At 41.3% G+C, this 21,414-nt stretch overlaps 1 protein-coding gene across 2 annotated transcripts in view; it reads left to right on the top strand.

Annotated features, from left to right (window-relative positions):
* The first annotated feature begins 3,188 nt into the window (after positions 1 to 3,188).
* Positions 3,189 to 21,414, top strand: part of SMCO1 (single-pass membrane protein with coiled-coil domains 1) — a 97,665-nt gene continuing 79,439 nt past the window's right edge. Inside the window, exon 1 of one of the 2 annotated variants that reach the window (XM_033959639.1) lies at positions 3,189 to 3,403. In XM_033959639.1, coding sequence (XP_033815530.1) covers positions 3,326 to 3,403 — 78 coding nt within the window. In that variant the 5' untranslated portion in view covers positions 3,189 to 3,325. Of the gene's footprint in view, positions 3,435 to 21,414 lie in introns of both variants that reach the window. The other variant, XM_033959642.1, reaches the window with a different exon arrangement.

Raw genomic sequence — 21,414 nt, 5'->3', positions numbered from 1 at the left:
CAAATAGCACCTAGGAGTTAGATGCCATTTATAGAATCAGGGTCTAAGAGCTCACACAGTAGTCCTGTGCTGACCAGTTCGCACATGGTAACGCAGATGCACTGGCTGATTGGCACATGAATACTTTAAAGCAACTATGTCATAATGCTTTTCAGGAATATGAAAGACATATCTTTCATATCTCAGCAATTGGATTCTGAGGGTCACTGGATTAAAATCACAGAATCAAAGAGCAGATGCATTTGGTTATATAGTAAATGTATATGCATAAGTGCCGATGCCCATGATATTATTAATGTACTTGCCAACTTGATTGCCAGTGAAGGGGATAGACACAAACTTCTTTGGGGGTAGAACAGTAACAATGTGTAGTATTTTCCCTGTGTGATTAGGAAGTTACTCCAGAACACAGCAGCTTGAATGATCCTTTGTAAGACCTGGTTTCAGAGGGCCAGTCTGCTACTGGTGGAGCTACACTGGTTGCCATTTAAGAGCAGAATCCAATTTAAAGTCACTAAATATGGGGAAAATTCAACCAGACTAACATCTGCCATGCAAGTCACACATTCCTTCTACAACTCAAGAATGACTCAGCACTGCAAACTGTCACTTCCCTCTCCATGTGAAATCTGGAGAAAACCACCCTTTAAGTCCACCTTCGAGTGCCAAGGCCCCGATATTTGGAATTACCTTCTTGCCTACTTGCGACAGATCCCTTCCTACCTTTAATTCAGGAAATCACTAAAAACGCATCTATTCTCACTATAATCCAGGACTTGAACTCTATATTGTCTAATCCTTGAAGTTACTGTTATGAATCCTTATTAATCTTATGCAAGCAGCAATGATTCCTTGAAGACAATTGTAGGGTATAAGAAACAATATGGTATGGTATAGACCTTAGGGCAACTACTTCTTCCCACTCTCCAGAACCATTCCATTCCATTTTCTTTGTACCATTTCTGGGGATAGTGAGCCAATGCACCTCCCTTAGTGAACCACATTTTACATATGAGACTATGTTATAAATGATAAGTCTCAAATGAATTTATTGGCATACATGTGGAGGGGCATTTTTGATAGGACGTCTAAGTCTGACTTAGGATGTTTTTCGCAAAACTTCCAAAATTGGACTTCCAGAAGGGTCCATTTTTGAAAATACTGGATGTCCCAAAATTTTTTTGAAAATTGTCTACTTGGATGTCTTGGCCACAAGGATGTCCAACTAGATGTCTAACCTCAGCACATCTAACTTTATTCTCCATTTTTTTTATTTTTTACCACAATACCATCCAAGTTGAAAATGTCCAAATGAAGCCCATTTGGACATGGGAGGGGCCAGCTTTCTAATGGACTGGCCACACAGACATGCCCACAAAACACTGGGGCACATTAGAAGGCACTGCTTGAACTTTACATAAACAGTGCCAGAAGTACATCTAACCATAACCCCCTTATAATGTATGGTAAGCCCTCCAAAACTTCCCCAAAACCTACTATACCCATTTGCTACCACCCCAATAGCCCTTATGGCAACAGGTAGCACCTATTCAGCCGTATAGTAGGGTTTTGGAGGGCTCATTCTTTCCACCATAAATGTAGTGGTTATAGTGACTTATGGATCTGACACCTCCTCTCTATGGCATCATAATCCTCACTATCTTTCATCCTATGCCATAGACGCTCTGCTTTTCTAACTTCACTTCTAACCTGTACTATCACTTCAGATCTCCATGGACAAGGTTTATATTGTCCTTTCAACACAATTGATTTTTCAGGCGCAACAACATTCAACGCATTAGTCAAACCATTGTGCCATTTGACCACCATCTCATCTACTGATTCATTCTCATCTATCTTTACACACAGCAGCCATTATTTTTCTAAATCCTTTATATTGAAATAAGGTCTTATCAAATGCACTTCTTTTTTCTCCTGACCTTACTTAAGACACTTGTGTGATGCTCTACTAGGCTTTCCCATACCATGAGCTGCTGTTATAGAGCCAGGTATGTACTGTTTCATTCAAAAAAATAATTTGGGGGGTGGAAAGGGGTCAGTGACCACTGGGGGAGTGTATGGAGCTCATTATGTAATGCCTCCAGTGGTCACCTGGTTAGTTTTGGTAAGCTTTTGGTACTTAGACTTTTAGTACAATCTTTAATTTTATCAATTCTGGACTACTGTAATATTATCTATTTGGCATCTTACAAGAAAATTTAAAACGTATTTGTTTAATACAAAATGCAGCAGTGCGTTTAAATTTTGGTCTGAAGAAATATGATCATATTAGTCCTTTTTATCAGCAGTTACATTGGTTGCCTTTTGAAGCATATATTCTTTTTAAGTTTAGTTGTCTTTGTTTTAAAGCTCTTTTTGGTCTGGCTCCAAGTTACTTAGCCTCCTAATTTACTTGTTATAGATCATTAAAAAATACCCAAAATGATTTTATGTTTATGTACCCCTCTATTAAGTCTTGTCGATTCAAAAGATTTCTAAATAAGACATATGCTTTTCAATTGGGAAAACTGAATTCTTGGTTGACTCCTTTGATCTTTTAAATGTTTTCGTATACCGCTTTTAGAAGGATTTTAAAAACATATTTGTTTGATAAATTTATTACAGAATTGTTCTTAACCTTAACTTTACTATGTTTAATATGTATATTTCACTGATTGTCCAGTGCTTCTTCTTTGTGAACCGCTCGAATCTTTTGTGGGTGGGCAGTATACAAAAATAAAGTTATTATATTATTATTATTATTATTATTATTAGATAGATGTGTCTCAAACAGGTCTAGTTGAAAACGTCTAAGTTCCATTTAGGAAGTCCTGGGAAAGATTTGATTTTAGCTGCAGGACGTTGTGACCGGTCAGGCTCTATGCCTGACATGTTCCCAGTTAAAAGCCCCAGGAGAGGCAGAAAAAGGGCTAGGAAAGCTGTTTCCAAGCCCCGTAGAGCCCAGCTGCCTAGGTATCCTGATTACACTAGGGAGAATTTCACTGAAGAGGAGGTTCTTTCTGACTACTCAGAACCTGAGGAAATGGAAATTCAGCCCAGCTCTGCAAGGTTTATCTCCAAACTTGTGAGTATTAGGTTTACGCAAAATACCCTTGTGAAAAAAATATGCATTTACCCAAACATCCACAGGGGGAGCCCAAGAGAGCCTCAGAGAAGTGCAGGTACACTGAGAGCAGGGCATGGTTCTCACACTGAAAAGCCAGCAGCTTTCTCTCCAGAGTTAAAAAGGACAAGGAAGGGAAAGGGTCCTCTCTCCAGTGCTCAGCAGCCAGCCAGACCAGAGCAACTTAATAATCTTTAGCCCATGGAAGTGGATAATTTAGTTCCATGCCAGGAAGCTGAGGCCATCCCTCAAGAAGAAGAAATGGAGTTTTGTGAGCAGGTATTTCCAGAACCAGAGGCCATGGAAATAGGTATTGCCTGCAAGGCTCACTAAGCTGTGAAGTTTTATTTTCTGTGAGCAGTTTCTAGAGCTATCCACTGAACTGTTTGAATGTTTGTTTTTTTATTATTTTTGGGTGAACAATTATTGGGACTTGTGCTACAGCCTGTAACTTATTTTGCAAGAGGTTTTTTTTTCTTTTTGCTACCTGGGTGCACAGCATTTGCTGAGGTCAAATGCTAGGCCCCAGGTGGGGGCAGGGTTCTTTAGCTGTAATTTTATAAAGGTCTGTTGCATTCTCAGTTTGTTTGCTGGACAAATGTTTTGTTTTCCTTTGTGAACTGCTTTATTTCAAGTTTGAGTGCAGTAAAATCTAGGAACTGAGAACTGTTTTATGTGGGAGAAGTTTGTCAAGATCTTGGGTGGGAATATTTGAATGTTATGTGAACCTTGATGACAAACTTGGCAGTTCTCCTGCCCCAGCTCAGGAGCAGAGAGCTGAGGGCCTCCTGAACATTTTCTGTTACAATTGATGTTTTGAGACAACAAGGCCGTGTACATTAATGCAGTGTTCTTCAACCACCGGTGCTTGGACCGGTTCCAGTCCACAGAAATTTCCTGCCGGTCCACAGGGCCGGCATGTGCATCAGGCCCAAAACTGTGTTCTTTAACTACTGGTCCACGGTGCGATTGATGCATTGTTAATAAGATTATATTGTATGTGTATATATGAAAAATGAATAGAAAAAATAGTGTTACAATTAGGACTATGGGGGCAGGGTCTGGGGTGGAGATTGGGTAGAGATGGGTAGGGTATGGCCCATGACTTAGCCCAGTGTTCTTCAACCGCCGGTCCACAAAATAATTATTTTATTTCTGCCGGTCCATAAGTGTAAAAAGGTTGAAGAATACAGCATTGATGCACTGTGATAAGTGGATTTAAAGCTCCTTTTTTGAGCAAGGCCCGATTCTAGGTGAGGCCTAGCTGCAGAAAGCTGTACCGCATTTGCTGAGGCACCAGGACTTTTGTATATCTTGATTTGCTGTCCTCGATTTTTGCCTGGAGTTTTCTTATTGTTTCTTGTTTGCCATTCTTGGTTTTTTTTTTTTTGTTTTACTATTGTGGAATAAAGAACCCTGGACAATATTCTGACAAGGGTTGAATGCACCGCATTGTGTTTATGTTTGATTGCCTGGTTTTCTTTTGACTGTTTTTGTTTGAGAATTTGCCTGTGGGGACTGTCTCCATCTTGAGCAGCACGCCAGAGCAGTTTGTCTGTGGGTCATCCAGGACGCTATTGGCCTTGGCGAGGGCCCGGTGGCTTCAACGTCCAAGTCTAAGCCCACCCATTCCCTGCCCATGACACTGAAAGGTCACTTGGACACACAATGTCAGAGGTGTGAAGAAAGTACAAGAAATTTTATTCACAGCATGCCGGGACTCTAGTGCAGTTAATAGCCTGCCTACTAGAGTGTCAGAAACAGGAAATACACGGACTTTTATGCCCTTTTCGCAAACTAATATATGCAAAAACTACAATTTTCATTTGTTACTTCTATAACTTTCTACAATTATTATTGGTCCTAAGACAGCACTTATGATAGGTTCAGGGGTACAACTTATAGTCCTATAGGAAACTAGTTCATTTCTCTGCTTATCTAAATCTTACAGGTCTAAATGCTACATGTACAGAAGGGCAGGGCACATCATGGCTCAAACTCTTATCTATTCAGCTTACAATGTGGTAAGATAGGGACATACATTTTAGGCAGATGAAGTCAATAGATTGTACACTTTCTTCAAGCTATGTAGACCAGAGCAATATTTTAAACAACAGTTAACCATTTCATGACCCTACATTCCCCCCTTTCAGGCTGGCGTACCTAAGGAGCCAAGCCTGACAAAATAAAGTTAGGGGTCAGGAAAGTCGGGGTTCCCAGTGGGTAAGGGACGATACTGGGAGAGAGCAAGGGCCAATGCAGCAGTGGAACAGTTGACAGCAGAGTCCATAGTTCAGTGGAGCAGCTTTATGGCTATGGGGACCACACAGGGCAGGCAGCAAAGGAGCAGAGAAGACAGGGCGGCAACCAGCAAGATGATCTTCAGTGCTGAACCAGTGGGCAACCAGGAGCTGAAGGTACCAGAGATCCAGTCTGCAGTAAGGTCACGCCAGGTCTGGACAGGAACATGAGCCAGTTTGGTGATACGATCCACATCGTTCTCAATCATTTTACTCAAGTTCAAGGCAGCAGTTGAAGAGGTTGAATTTACCACAGGCAATACCCTCTATCTAGAGTTAGGCAGTTCTGATAGATAGCAGTGTACATTTTAGCATTCGCTCTGCCAATGGTACTCAAAGCTCAGGTGGTCTCATTAGTTATCAGTTTGAGTACAGCTTGTAGACGAATAATGCAGTTCAGCATATAGATTGGGGTCCGATAGCCCCAGGTGTCATCCTCAGTCCATGTGGCAGGTCCATAAGCAGCAATGATCCATTTTGCAGGACAGTCATTACCCCATTCACCTATTTTAAGGGAATTGGTGGAAGTAGACCGCTTTTGGCGACCCCTGGTGTTGAATACAGGGGCTCCCAGGTGTTCACCGTCGGCCAGCGGTAACAGGAAGAAGCTGGGACGGATCATGCAAAGTACACATGTACCAGTCCAGTTAGCAGGCAACCAAGAGTAGGCAAACAGATCACAGAGCTAATATCAACTATCAGGAGCTGACCATCATTCATAGGAAGTTCCATTAAGCAGTGTCTGAAGGGCGCTGAAGACAGCGGGAAGCAACAATGGTGGTTTGCAAGGCCCATCGTGAAAATCGTGGACCTGACGTAAAAGTGAGGATCTGTGAAGTCAGGTTTAACATGTCCAGCTGCATTGCCTCCCATTGCCACTGTTCTCCCATACCAGTCCCTCCTCATACAAAACAATTGCTAACATTAAGAGTCTGACCTATGGTTTCAGCAAACTGTATAAACAGATTTCTAGTGATTGCAGGATATTAGTATCTACTTTCATAATTTCATAAAATTGGGGAAACACCACAGAGTGATAGACAGGAGCACATGAGCCAGATACAATACGGACATCATATACATCAGTACCTGGGTCTCACCTTTTACCATCAATATACAATACCATGCGGTCTCTGGCCTTCTGGACTTGGACATTGGCATTCCAGTTATATGGGTCAGTGATAGTGAAAACCATGGGATTACAGTAGCCTGTAGTACACAAGGGGCCGGAACTAGGACCTATAGTAAGGGAGGAAGAGGGGGTATTGGCTGAGTATTTATGAGGGTTCTTGTAGGTGGCCCACAAGACACTTTCCTATAAAGGACAGGCTCCACCATTAGTGAAGGTTTCCTCATAGGGGCAGTTCTTAAAGGCATCAGGTTATACAGACATATATACTTAGCACATTTGGTATAATAACATAGTCAATCTAGGGAGCCACACAAAACTATATTAGGGGTAGTACCATGACCTTGAGAAACATCAAATAACACACATGTATCACAATACAAAGACACCGGGTGAGAGGGGTCTACAATAAGAGTCTAATTGATAAGTGGACCCTCAACATTATCAATGCAGATTTCCTCCCACTTTTAAACTTCATCACCAGTAGGTTGGAAACAGAAAATACCCTCTGATGTTTGACACTTTCTGTACTTAACTCCTTCATGCAAACAAACATCAGGCAAAGGGCTAGGGGCACTTGTTAAGTACAAAATACAGAAGGAAGAAAGAAACATAAGTGAGGGCAACACAAATATCATATCTATATATACTAACAGAGGAAACTCATTTTTCTTTCAGGCACAACTTTGAAAACTTCAAACAGTTATACTCAAGACACTTGCTAAAGGCAGTGGTGAACCACAGGCAGTCAATTAACTCAAACACTTATATTATATATATTCAGAACACCTGCTAAGTACAATGGTAAATATTCAGAACTTTTGAGGTCTTAGAAAGCTTCAGCTGAAGATCCGTTTTGTAGTGAAACCAAGTTTCATGTCCGGACACCTTGACAACTGTAAGAGAAGAAATTAGGACAGTAAAAGGACCTATCCACCTAGGTTTCAGGGAGTCTGACTTCCAAGTTTTAGCCATATTGTATTTCCAGGGACATACCCATGGACTTGTGTAGCTATCGGTAATGGGGCCCTTTCCAGGACCCATTTATGGAGCTCTTGAAGGGCTTTAGCTAAAGATTGGACCTGACTCTGGAGGATATCTGATCCCAGAGTAGCAAAGGAACCAGGATCTGGGTTCACAATGGGTGGTGGCCGGCTGAACATGAGCTCAAATGGGGACAATTTAGTGGGTTTAGATGGGGTGCATCTAATCTGAAAAAGAACAGAAGGCAGCAGGACAGGCCAGGACAGATTAGTTTCTCCAATTCATTTCATGAGAAGGGTCTTAAGGGTTCTATTCATCCTTTCAGCTCTGGGGGTGGTAAAGCAGCATATAATTTCTATTCAATTTGGAGGGCCTGAGCAATTTGTTGGACAACATCGGCAATGAAAGCAGGGCCATTATCACTGCTTATAGAAACAGGGAGACCAAAGCACGGAATTATTCAGGAGGTGTTTGGTTACGTCTCTGGCGCGTTCAGTGCAAGTAAAGAAGACTTTGACCCATCTAGTCAGGGTGTCTGTGAAGACTAGGAAGTGACTGAGGGAACGGGAAATGGGCATGTGGGTAAAATCTACAGACAGAACCTGCATCGGATATGTTCCAATAGGTTGGTATCCAAGAGGTGGCAGTCATCTGCTTGGGAATTTTATTCTAGAACCGACAACACACTGTCGGACCATATTCCAGACTAGCTGATCAAGGTGATTGATAAAGAAATGTCTCTTGAGAGTCAATTTTATAGCGGATTCTCCAGAGTGTGCCAGATCATAGCATCTTTTGACAATTGTGAGGGCCAGGTGTTGAGGAATAACTATGAGGGTACCCGCTGTGCTTGCGTTTGAAGTATCAGTGTGTGGGTCCAGACTGGCACTTGAATTGGCGCATTGGCACATTTTGTATCCACCCCCCTTTCAGGACAGACTGGCCCAAAATAGTGCATGCCCAAGTCTGTTCCTGAGAAGTGTACTGGGGTGTAAGGGAATCCAGAAAAGGAATGATGGTATACAGAGGAGCCGAAGGAGGGGGCAGAGACTGGCAGCTCGGGCTGTGCAGTTGGCAAGGGCATTGCTACAAGAGACAAGGTCCGTCACGTGTCTGTAAGCATGGCAGTGCATAACAGAAACACGTGAGGGTAGTTGTACGGCCTCAAGAAGGTCAAGAATGAGGGGAGCATGATGGATCAGGCGGCCGGAGGCTGTAATGAAACCTCAATATTTCCAGATGGTCCTATGTGAATGCAAGGTAAAGAAAGCATATTTGGAGTCAGTGTAGATGTTGCAAGACTGAGAGGCAGAGTGGTGCAGGGCAGAAGTGAGGGCTTACAGCTCAGCTTCTTGGGCAGAAGTGCCAGAGGGCAGGGGCCTGAGTCAGAAGTTTTGGAGGCAGCAAAAAGACCGCTCCTGAAGTTGGGTCCAGACAAAAGGGGCTGAGTCAGCGCCTTTGGTGGAATCATACAGAGGACGAGCAATAGTAGAGAAATCAGGGATCCAGATGGGACAGTATCCTGCAATATTGAGAAAGGTGCTCAGAGCCTTGCAATTATCAGGGACAGGGAGACTACAGACAGCCTGGACCTGGGTGTGGGAAGGGACCTGGTACCCTGGGAGATTTGAAAGCCAAGGTAGGTGACAAAAGGAAGGCATACTTGGAATCAGTGGAAATATGGCCACAGGAAAATTTAAAAGGCAGACCCACTATCTGAAAGACTCAGATAAATACTAATAATAACAGTTTATATACCGCAATACCGTGAAGTGCTATGCAGTTTACAAAAGATTAGAGAAGGTACAAAATAATTAAACTTAAGATGTCTACTAACACATAAGAATTGTTCTCCATCCCTATTCTATATCAGGTTCCTACCCCAAAGAGCTGACTTGTAAAAATTAAGTAAAATGCACCTGGATCCACCCACTAAGCAGGGTAGTCTGACACAAGCGCTCTCTATAGCAGCAGTCCCTTCACTATCAGCTGACTGGCAAAAATATTTACTTCCATATAAAAGCATTCCTAAAAATTACATTCTTACCTAAACTTACATGATTTATAAAAAGAAATACAAAACAAAGATTGGAATATACAGTAAAACTTTGGATTGCAAATAACTTGGTTTGCAAATGTTCTATAAGACAAGCAATGATTATATTTTAACTTGCTATACCAGCAACGTCTTGCAATACACATACATACTTCACAACTGAGCCAATGGTTCCTCTCTATATGACGCTGCAGGAATGCAGTGACTGTTCCAAACGAGCAAGGGCTTGCAATACAAGTATGTATATTTTTGTACACGAGTGCCCTGGACTACAAGCATGCTTCTGGAACAAATTATGCTCCTAAACCAAAGTTTTACTGTACTCAGAAGTTTAAACATTGTTCATTTTTTTTTTTTACAATCAACATGGGTCTCAGTAGAGACTTACTCCCCCTTCCTACAGAATTTCACAAAGGAGAGAGAGAGAGTTGCTTAAAGATCAAAGCGATCAAATTACAAATGTGGTTCTTTTCAGAATTCCTTAGGTTTAAAAATATACATTCACACACATTGTCACTCAGCACTAACAAAATCGGCTATGTCCCTGAACCCCTGATTACCATGTATTGCAATTTACAGAAAAGATGGGCACTTAACCGCCCCCTTTGTTAGGTCAAGTGTAATTAAAAGTTGATTATTCACTTAATCAGTCATTCAGGGCATTACACAATTCTAAAAATACTTTATAAAACAAACATGGAGAACAAAAATTCATACTAGACAGACAGAACTCATAAAGAACCCAGAATAGACATATAAAGGATGGGGATTTTGAATGTCATGCACACATAAAAAAAACCACACATACATGCAGATAAAGGTCTATGCAAAAAGCAATCTCTGTACTTTTGTACAAGTTTAATCTCATATCTCTTTCTGATAGGCTTCCAGCTACAGGAGCCCTTTTAATCAGGTCAGAATTCATGCACATACGTTTTCTCTAAAATACTTTCAACATATGCGTACATTCTTGATTCCACTGCCTGCTCTGAGCAGCTAGAAACACATAACAGTCATTAACAAGCCTTGCAGGCAAAAATCCAACAGATATTTATTACCCCTCCTCCATCTTCCTTTACAAATACAGCACAATAGAAATATAGCCAGTTCTAACCAATTCCCTGAATCCCGAAATGTTCAACCTACATCGTTTGTTTGTTTTTTTTCCAGGATGCATCGGAAGTACATCTTGACTCAGGGCTCATGCTGAGCCTGTAAATACAAACAGCTTACATCTATTGTCTAACTTCAGATCTACAGATTCAGTTTCGTTTACCAAACAGACAGAGACAGTTCCTAGAATCCTTCCCCCACGACTTCAGCGACAGATCACGTGGCTTACTAGGCAGGAGATGAGAGACAGGATAGGGATGATCAATCCCCACTTACCAGATGGTGGCCACTCCAGGACAGAATTAAACTGATACAGATTCTTGTACTTTAAACTGAGACTAGATAAGTCAGTTGAAGCGGTCCAACGTCCTGAGGTCTGCCAACCCCCCAAAAGGAAGGCAGCCGGCTAAGCAGACACATCAGCCGTAGGATCAGAAACAAGTGACCAATCGAGTAACCAGTGGTCAAGAGACCTTCAAGTCCCTGTTCGGAAGCCAAATGAAAGGTCACTTGGACACACAATGTCAGAGGTGTGAAGAAAGTACAAGAAATTTTATTCACAGCATGCCGGGACTCTAGTGCAGTTAATAGCCTACCTACTAGAGTGTCAGAAACAGGAAATACACGGACTTTTATGCCCTTTTTGCAAACTAATATATGCAAAAACTACAATTTTCATTTGTTACTTCTATAACTTTCTACAATTATTATTGGTCCTAAGACAGCACTTATGATAGGTTCAGGGGTACAACTTATAGTCCTATAGGAAACTAGTTCATTTCTCTGCTTATCTAAATCTTACAGGTCTAAATGCTACATGTACAGAAGGGCAGGGCACATCATGGCTCAAACTCTTATCTATTCAACTTACAATGTGGTAAGGTAGGGACATACATTTTAGGCAGATGAAGTCAATAGATTGTACACTTTCTTCAAGCTATGTAGACCAGAGCAATATTTTAAACAACAGTTAACCATTTCATGATCCTACAACACAACTACCAAAATGCCCATATCTACTCTGAATGCACAGTGGGTAAGAAGTCCCGCTAGACATCCAGAAAGTCAGTTTTGACTAGTAAGACGTCCAAGTGCCAGTTTATGCTGTCTTTTGGATGTCAGTCTTTTTTGAAAATGAGCTCCATAGTTTTTAGCCTCCTGGAATTTTTCTGGTAATACATTTAGTTGCTCATGTTACCAAAAAATTTGAGATGGTAATGACAAGTCATATTAAGTACACATGTTTCAAAATAATGCTACCAAAAAGTGCAACACAGAAATCCATAAAAATTCTTGATAAAGGAAGACATATTAATATGCACCAAATAGGACAAAGAAAAGTATTTCAAGGTAGTGAAAAGACTGTGACCAGAGCCAAATGAATGCCAGAGAACAAAAGGAAAGGTATAACCACTAGGGAAAAAGTGATAATACTTCTGTACAGGATGTTAGTGAGACCATTTTGGGAAACTGTGTCTCTTAAAAAATAGACTATCCAGTCCTGAAATGAACTACCAAAAATGGTGCAGAACATGCATCCAAAGTCCAGTGAACTATGTATAGTACATCTATCCTAGAAGAGAGGAGAAAAAATTGAGATATACTAAAGACATTCATATAGCTCAAACATACAAATAATGTACAAGCAGAAAGCTTCCTTAATGGACAATAAATTCTAGAATGAGATGTCATAATAAGGCTCAAAATGGGATAACTCAAGTGTAGCATGAGAAAGTATTGTTTCACAGAAAGGGTAATGTACAGGTTAAAAAACAGTAACAGATCATGAATCAAATGTATTCAAGTATCTCAAATAGTGTGCAAACCCTTAAGATCAGCCCTCTCTATGGTCTTTAAAGGACTGGAGTTCACTGTTGCTGAGCTAGAGATGCACATACTAGCATCCCCTTCACTATGGTGCAGAGGGAGCTAAACTTACTGGTGAGATTTCTGCTTTCCTTCTTTGGTATTGTAAACTAGTTTGTTGTGCTAAATAGTGGGGAGTGCAGTATATCAAGAAATAAAATATGTTGTCCATGTTTTTTCTTTCCCTTCCTCTTCCACCAATGATGTTTCTTCACTCCATTGTTCTCTTTTTCTTTCCCTTATCTACTCTATTTCTTTTCATTATGTTTCTCTTCCTTTGTATGTCCCCTTCACTCCTGATAGTGTGCCCTCATAACCTCTTGATCCACCAGATCCATTTATATTCCTGCTCACTAACTCCTCCCAAGTACACATATTTACCCTATCACTCCCCCTTGCACTGTCCCTGACCATCCAGCCTCAACTGAAGAAATTTGCCAGGGTTGGTCCTGGTTCTGGCCACAAGCTATGTCAGCATAACATTGTCCTCAGAGATCCCATCTTCCATATGAGAGCCAGAAGGAAGCAGAGCAAACATGCATGCTCACTTAGTCCCTGTACTGCATTCATACAACCTGCTGGCCTCACTTGTCATGCTTCACCAGTGAAGCTCTACTAGCCACAGTGCTGAGCTGCCAGTTCCTCTCATTGGCTCAATAGCTTGGGGCTCTGCTGGGCAACAGTGACACCTGAAACTCCTCTCATCAATTCCACTTAGTAGTTTATCCACTTAGTAGTTTATCTTCCAAGACTGTCTGACCATCTATAACTGGTTTGTATAAATAGCCAGCACTAAACAGGCTTACCATACAATCTCTATCTAAGTAATGTACTACATGACTTTACCATTTTGGTAGCCCTTTTCTGAGCCAAGCATCTTGGTCTCAAGATATGCATGCAGATGAAATAGGGTTTCACTAATATCCAATAAAAGAGCTGTATTACCTCTGTGACCTGTCTATGACAAATCTTTTTATACACCCAAGCATAGTTAGTATTCTTTCCTATATTTCTTTGACTAGTATAGAGACCCTCATGTGACACAGAAATGCACAAATTGAGAGCCTTCAAAAAGGTCAGGTTTGCAGGATATCCCTAACAAATATGCATGAGAAAGTACTGCATCCATATTACTCATACTTTATGGAACTCTCTCTCATGCATATTCAGTAGGGGTATTCGTTCTCAACAACTGAACTTGTACACCCTGATATAGCAAGCAGCAAGGAAACCTTCTGGGATGATTACTCCTAGGCCCTCTTCCTTTGTGGCTGTTTTTAGTTCTTTTCCTTTCTAAATGATAAACAGCTGATGGATATGCGTATCCTAAATGCATAGTTTTATACATTTTTGTGTAACCAGATATATTGGGGGAAGGCAGTGTTTGAGGGCACTCCATTTTGGTCTAGGCTTCTTTATTGTGTAGTCAGGTAGGTAGTAGATCAGGGCTACCCAAGTCCGGTCTTCAAGATCTACTGGCAGGCCAGGTTTTCAGGATATCCACAATGAATATACATGAGAGAGATTTGCCTGCACTGCCTTCTTGGTATGCAAATCTCTCTCATGCATGTTCATTGTGGATATTCTGAAAACCTGGCCTGCCAGTAGATCTTGAGGACCAGACTTGGGCAGCCCTGTAGTAGATGAACATTGAGTTGATAGGGCTGGTACATGAGTATTAGGTGCCTCGTGCCCCCTACCTTTTTAATTAACTATCAAATCCCTAATCTGCCCTCTCCCCCAGACATCATGCTTTTCAGTGTTAAAATTTGGTATGTGCATACCACATACAAATAATGAAAGCAATTTCCCCCCAAAAAATCATTTATTCAGATGAGTAGACAATTTGAAAATTACCTACCTTTCTTGCAGGTAAAAATATACTTGATGGTATTTTGAAATTTTGTGGCTGCCAAGATCTGTTGTTTTACTTTGAGTACAGCTGCTCTTTGCTGTTCCTTAGAAGCTGCTGCCCTAGGCCACTGCCTGGACTCGCCTAATGGTTGAGCTGGGCCTGTGAGCGAAATATTCGTAACTAAGGGTTGGCCAAGCCTCTCTTCAGTAGCATATAAATCCTTGAGTCAGACTATGGACATAGTCTAGTATGACTCCCAATTAAGCTGACTTTATGTTAAAAAGTAATTTTTATTGTTGGGTGCCATCAACTCACATTTGAGTCCTAGCAACTTGATGAACATCATCAAGTTTTCGTGGCAGAATTCTTCTTTGGCATGTGACCATTTTTTTGGGGGGATGTAAAATAGCGTTACAAACAATGAGTCTTCCAATTGGATGTTTGAAACCTTACAAGTTAAAATTTCCAAATCCTCTGTTGATTTAAAATCAGACTTATTAAAATCAAAAGATTATTTTAAAATTATCACTAAACCACCCTCTTTTTTTTCCAACACCTGGATAATGGGAGGATTTTGTATCCTTGTATAAAGAATTCCTTCATAATGGTATCCGTATCTAAGACCATCCATATTTCTGTTAGAAACAGGAAGTCTGGGTGAGATTTGGGGAGGAGCTTACTAAGATGAGCTCAGTAGGGAGACGCCGACGTGGATCTTTTTGGAAATTTTCTCTCTCTTGCCTGATGGTGAAGAGAAAATCAAAGGTCTGAGTGTTCCCGGACGAATCAACCGTTTCTCAGAGCGGGCCGATGGATCTCTTTGTCGAGCGAAGTTCCTGAACAGCACATCCGGAGGATCAAACCTCGGCAGGAGAGGGCGCGCAAACTGAGGCGTGCGAGTTCTCCTTTGAGGGAGCCATTCTTTCCCTGGACGACCAAAGCCTGCTGACTCGTCCTGCGGCATCGGAGGAGCTGTTGTTGGCTGAACCAACCCAGGAAGTTCACCTGCTGGCCCAACAGGATATTACAGCATTGCAGCCGGTGGGGAGTCTAGAACAAGCCCAGGAAACTTCAATGACTTCCACAGCGGCAAAAGGTACTGTGTTCTCCACCTCAGGGCCCAGAACTGAGATTGCCCCTCTGATTGGACCTAAGGTCTTTAATATGGAATCACTATGGGAGGCAATATCCAGCTTACAAATTTCCTTGGGAAATCAAATTGAGCAACTTTCCTCGAGGTGTACCATAGTGCTTTCTGAAAATACAGAACTTAAGACTAAGTTAAGTTTGGAAAATAAAGCGGATGATGCGAACACCAGGATAAAGACTTTGAAGGGCCAGGCATTGACTTGGGTTAAAGATAGTGCAAGTTTGCACTTTAAACAAGAAATGGTAGAAAATTCCATTAGGAGATGTAATCTCTGAATCATTAATTTCCCAAAAATATTTCCGACAACTGCTTTAACATTGTTTAAAAGATATATTTGAATGAAGTTCTTAAAGTATCTGAGACCTCATACCCACCTATCTCCAAAATATATTATTTACCTAGATGAATTAGCTCAAAGCCCAAACGAGCAGAATTTATCTGCTGACAGTTTGGACTTATCTAATTTCCTGGAGAAGTCGGATATTGAGGTCCAGACTTCAGCTACATTATTGGTACAATTTGCTATAGATTCAGATAGGGATTGGATGCTTAAGCTGTATTTCAAATATAAGGATGTTCCCTTTTTGACTAACGTTATAAGAATGTATCCAGATGTGTCGCGTCCTACTCAAAAGCGAAGGAAACAATTTTTGATTTTGAGGCCGAAGGTCATTCAGTTGGGAACAACCTTTGTTTTGAGATATCCCTGCAAGTGTGTTATGATATTTAATGGGAACAGATATGTAATTTATGAGCCACAGCAATTATCCAAATTTATTTCCTCTAAAGTACAACCTTTAGAAGCTTCCAAAGTTATTCCAGTATGTTAGCTCGAAAAGAAAGGAATGTTTAGGATCTGTATCGCCACATCTTTAGTTTTCCTTTAACATTTATTTCTTTATCTTATTTCAGCTCCTTCCCTATATATATGGTGGACTAACTACAATCTGTATCATTTTTCATTATTTCCTGTAATAAGAAATATCTTGTAGTGATATTTGTTATATATACAGACTGTTGTTGCTTTTTTACTTTTTTTTTTAGATTGTCAATTGTTAAAATCAAATAAAGAATTAAAGAATAATAATAAAAAAAAGAAACATGAAGTCTGGGTTCATTCTCACCAACCAATCATTTAAAATCTGTGCTTTGTTTCTCACAAATCTGATATTCAGATAGTAGCCTTTAAAATTACAAAAGTTGGATGGGATTGGTATTCCAGTTTGTTCCATCTTTTAAAAAATTCCATTCTTGGTCTTAGTTCTATAAGTCTTAAGGGGTTTACAACTAGTGTGTACTACAGGAATTTGTAATGGACCTTGTTCTAAACAATCATAAAGAAATTGATGAAAACCAGTTAACTTATTCATCTTAATTGGCCAATGCCAAGTGAGGTGAATAGGTATGGGTTCAGAACGCCTATCGTCATTACACTAGCTCTTATAACAAATCAAATAGAACACCCCCAGTATCAGTTGGAGTTTGTTAAGGACTGCCATATTGACCAAGTTAAAATACTATTCTAATACAACGATCCACTAGTTTTTCTTCAGTTCTATCTAAATATAACTTTGTTTCTAAGTTTTTCTGAAATATATTTATCGACTGTCCTCTGGTCTCAGTCCTTCACTCAGCCACTTCGCAAAGGCGCACACTAAGGCATGCGCCTTTGCCGTGCGCCTTAGCTGGCATGTTGAACAGCCACGCGCCATAGGCGCTGCTGGTTTTAACTATCCCAGCTGGTCTGGAGGGGCGGAGCAATGCTCACATGCCCAGCAGGAGCAGGACTCCGAAGTGAGCCAATGGAGAGAGTGTCACGGTGTAGGTAAAAGTTTAGCGCTGCTGGTTTTTAACTCACCCAGCTGGTCTGGAGGGGCGGAGCAATGCTCACATGCCCAGCAGGAGCAGGACTCTGAAGTGAGCCGATGGAGAGAGTGTCACGGTGTAGGTAAAAGTTTAGCGCTGCTGTTTTTTAACTCTCCCAGCTGGGCTGGAGCAACGCTCATATGCGTTAGCGTTTAGCGCATGCTAATCGGTTAGCACACCTTAGTAAAACAGGGCCAAAGTTAGACAAGTTCCTGCTGGTAAGGCTAATCTCAGTTAGGGCACTGGTCTTTGACCTAAGGGCTGCCGCATGAGTGGACTGCTGGGCATGATGGACCACTGGTCTGACCCAGCAGCAGCAATTCTTATGTTTTTATGTTCTTATCTACATTTAATTTCAAACCATGTTCTCCCATCCACTCCTCAATTTTACACATATATTCACTCAATGGTTTTTCAAAAATTCTCTTCCCATCCATTTACTGAGAAGAAAAAGATAATATCGTCTGCATATATTCGATATTCTACTCCTAAGGTTTCAAATAGTTTACCTTTAGCAGCCATGTAAATATTAAATAATAAGGCAGAAAGCACCAAGCCTTGTGGTACTCCAGTCCCAGCTGAATATGTATCTGAAATCTTAAATCCATTTCTCACTTGAAAAGAGCATCCTAAAAGGTATGTTTTAAACCAATTAAAAACAACATCATGCAATCCAAGGTTATACATTCTACCCAATAATTTCTTAAGATCAATCGAGTCAAATGCTCCAGATATATCTAAAGACACAAGACAAAATTTCTTGTTTTGATCCATCCCTTGTTGCAGAGTATAATAATAATACAATAATAATAATCATCATCATCAATTTATATACTGCAAGGCCGTAAAGTTCTATGCAGTTTACAGTAGTTAAAAAAACCAATAAAAGAAGTTGAATAGAACTAAAAAAGTTATAAGCCAATAATTAGAGACACTAAAATAATCAAAATAGGACATAATAAAATTTTACGAATTAGCTGTCTAAATACTTCGAAAACGGATATGTTTTTAGATGTCTCCTAAATTCCCCATAAATATCAGTAAGCAAAAGCAATTGTTCTAAATCCTTACTCCATAACGCTGCTTGATATGAAAAAAGATTTTGATGATGTTTAATGTAATGTAATATAATTTATTTCTTATATACCGCTACATCCGTTAGGTTCTAAGCGGTTTACAGAAAATATACATTAAGATTAGAAATAAGAAAGGTACTTGAAAAATTCCCTTACTGTCCCAAAGGCTCACAATCTAACTAAAGTACCTGGAGGGTAATAGAGAAGTGAAAAGTAGAGTTAGAGGAAAAATAAAAATAAAATAAACATTTTAATAAGACAGCATTGATCTAAATACTTTGGAAGGTAGAAGAGAGGAGAGAAAGGAATAGAAGCAGAAGGGGGAGCCGTTGAACAGTAGAATTCTGGAGAAATTTAAATGATAGAAATAGAACAAAACAAAGACAAAAGGCAAAACAATAGATAAGATTAAAGATAAATCATAAGCTGGAAAGAAAAATAAAATAAAACTTTGTCTTCAATCCACGGTTTCAGCGTCAGTGATGAAGTGGAGCAAGTAAGTTTAGGAGGAGCGATTGACGTTTCCAGAAAGGGCTTCTTCAGGGAAGAGACTTGGCCGACAGTCCCAGGATGCCTATGTCTCCTCCCCTGCAATGTTCTCCCATCCATGCATTTCCTCCCAGACACACTGCCCGTGCCCCAGCCGCTCCAAGGAGGCTGCCCCAGATGAGGCCCACGGTGAATGCAGGATTCTCTTCTCTGCGGGAAAGCCGCCCGGAGCCGACAGTCGATCTTCTTAGCGGATTGCATGGGGGGATGGGTTCACACTCTTGGTAGGATCGGGTCTGTGTGCTCTCGGTGGTTGTGGCTGGTCTCGTTGCTGCTTAGGTGTAAAAGCAGTTGATCTCCACTGCTGCTGATATTTAAAAGCAGGTAGATTGATCTCTCCAATGGACTGCAGGGGGAGGAGTTCACATTCCTGGCAGGATCGGGTCTGTGGGCTCTTGGTGGTTGCGGTAGGTCTCGCTGCTGCTTGTATGTAAAAGCAGTTGTTTTTCTACTTCTGCTGATATTTAAAGCAGGTAGATTGATCTCTTAAACGGGATATAGGGGGAGGAGCTCACATGCCTGGCTGGATCGGGGCAAGGGCTCCTATTATAGGCAGCTGGTCTTGCTGCTACTTAGGTGTTAAAGCAGTTGATCTTCCTAGCGGACTGCAGGAGGTGTGGAGCTCACACTCCTGTCATGATCTGGTCTATGGGCTCTTGGTAGTTGCGGTTGGTCCCAATACTGCTTAGGTGTAAAAGCAGTTGTTCTCCCACTGCTGCTGATATTTAAAAGCAGGTAGATTGATCTATCCAATGGAATGATGGGGGAAGATCTTATATGTCTGGCTGGAACGTGGCAAAGGGTTCCCGGTAGTGGCGGCTGGTCCTATTGCTGCTTAGGTGTAAAAACAGTTGATCTTCTTATCAGATTGTAGGGGGGGCGGATCTCACATTCCTGGCAGGTTCGGGTCTGTGGGTTCTTGGTGGTTGCGGATGGACCCGCTGCTGCTTAGGTGTAAAAGCAGTTGTTTTCCCAATGCTGCTGATATTTAAAAGCAGGCAGATTGATCTCTCCAACAAATTGTATGGTGAATAGCATACACGTCTGGCTGGATTGGGACAAAAGCTCTCGATAGTGGTGGCTGGTCTTGATGCTGCTTAGGTGTAAAAGCAGTTGATCTCCTACTTCTGATGATATTTAAAAGCAAGCATATTGGTTTTTCCAACGGAATGCTGGGGGAAGAGCTTACTTATCTGGCTGGATCAGGGCAAAGGGCTCTCGGTAGTGGTGGCTGGTCCTGTTGCTGCTTAGGTGTAAAAAAACAGTTGATCTTCCTAGTGGACTGCAAGGGGAGGTGGAGCTCACACTCTTGGCTGGATCGGGTCTGTGGGCTCTTGGTAATTGCGGATAGTTCCGCTGCTGCTGAGGTGTAAAAGCAGTTGATTTCCCACTGTTGCTGATATTTAAAAGCAGGTAGATTGATCTCTCCAATGGACTGCAGAGGGAGGAGCTCACATGCCTGGCTGGATCGGGGCAAAGGGCTCTTGGTAGTGGTGGCTGGTCCTGCTGCTGCTTAGGTGTAAAAGCAGTTGATTTTCCTAGCGGACTGCAGGGAGGGTGGAGCTCATATTTTTGCAGGATCGGGACTGTGGGTTTTTGGTGGGTTGGTCCCGTTGCTGCTTAGGTGTAAAAGCAATTGATCTCCCACTGCTGCTGATATTTAAAAGCAGGCAGATTGTCCAGGGAGAGGAGCTCTGCATTCAAACTGCCATCCTCCTCGCCTCCAAGTTTATATCTTCTAACTGGCGGAAAAACAAAATTCAGATATGAGTTTCTCTTATGTCTGTTGGTTGCAAAAGAGGAAAGCTCAATTATATATTTGGTAGCTAAACCAAACAAAGCCTTAAAACTGAAGCAACCAAACTTAAACTTCATCCGCGCCTCCATTGGCAGCCAATACAGTACTTGATAGGAGGGTGTTACGTGATCATATTTCTTCAACCTAAAAATCAGCCTGACCACCGCATTTTGTACTATTCGCAATCATTGCATATTTTTCTGGGAAATTGCCAAATAGGCAATAATGCAGTAATTAAGCTGGCTTAGTATAAGAGACTCTAAGGACTCCTTTTACTAAGGTGCACTAGCGTTTTTAGCGCACGCAGCAGATTAGCGCATGCTAACCCCATGCTAAGCAGCTAGAACTAATGCCAGCTCAATGCTGGCATTAGCATCTAGCACGCACGGCATTGTAGTGTGCGCTATTCTGTGCGTTAATGCCCTAACGCAGCTTAGTAAATGGAGCCCTAAATGATGAAACATCAAAATACACCCTAACAGACCGAAGCTTCCAAAGAGTAAAGAAACCCTTTCTGACCAATGAGTCCACCTGGTTCTTCATAGTCA

Source organism: Geotrypetes seraphini, chromosome 9 (genome assembly GCF_902459505.1).
Source record: "Geotrypetes seraphini chromosome 9, aGeoSer1.1, whole genome shotgun sequence".
NCBI lineage: Eukaryota > Metazoa > Chordata > Amphibia > Gymnophiona > Dermophiidae > Geotrypetes > Geotrypetes seraphini.
This window is presented reverse-complemented; position numbering and strand designations above follow the sequence as displayed.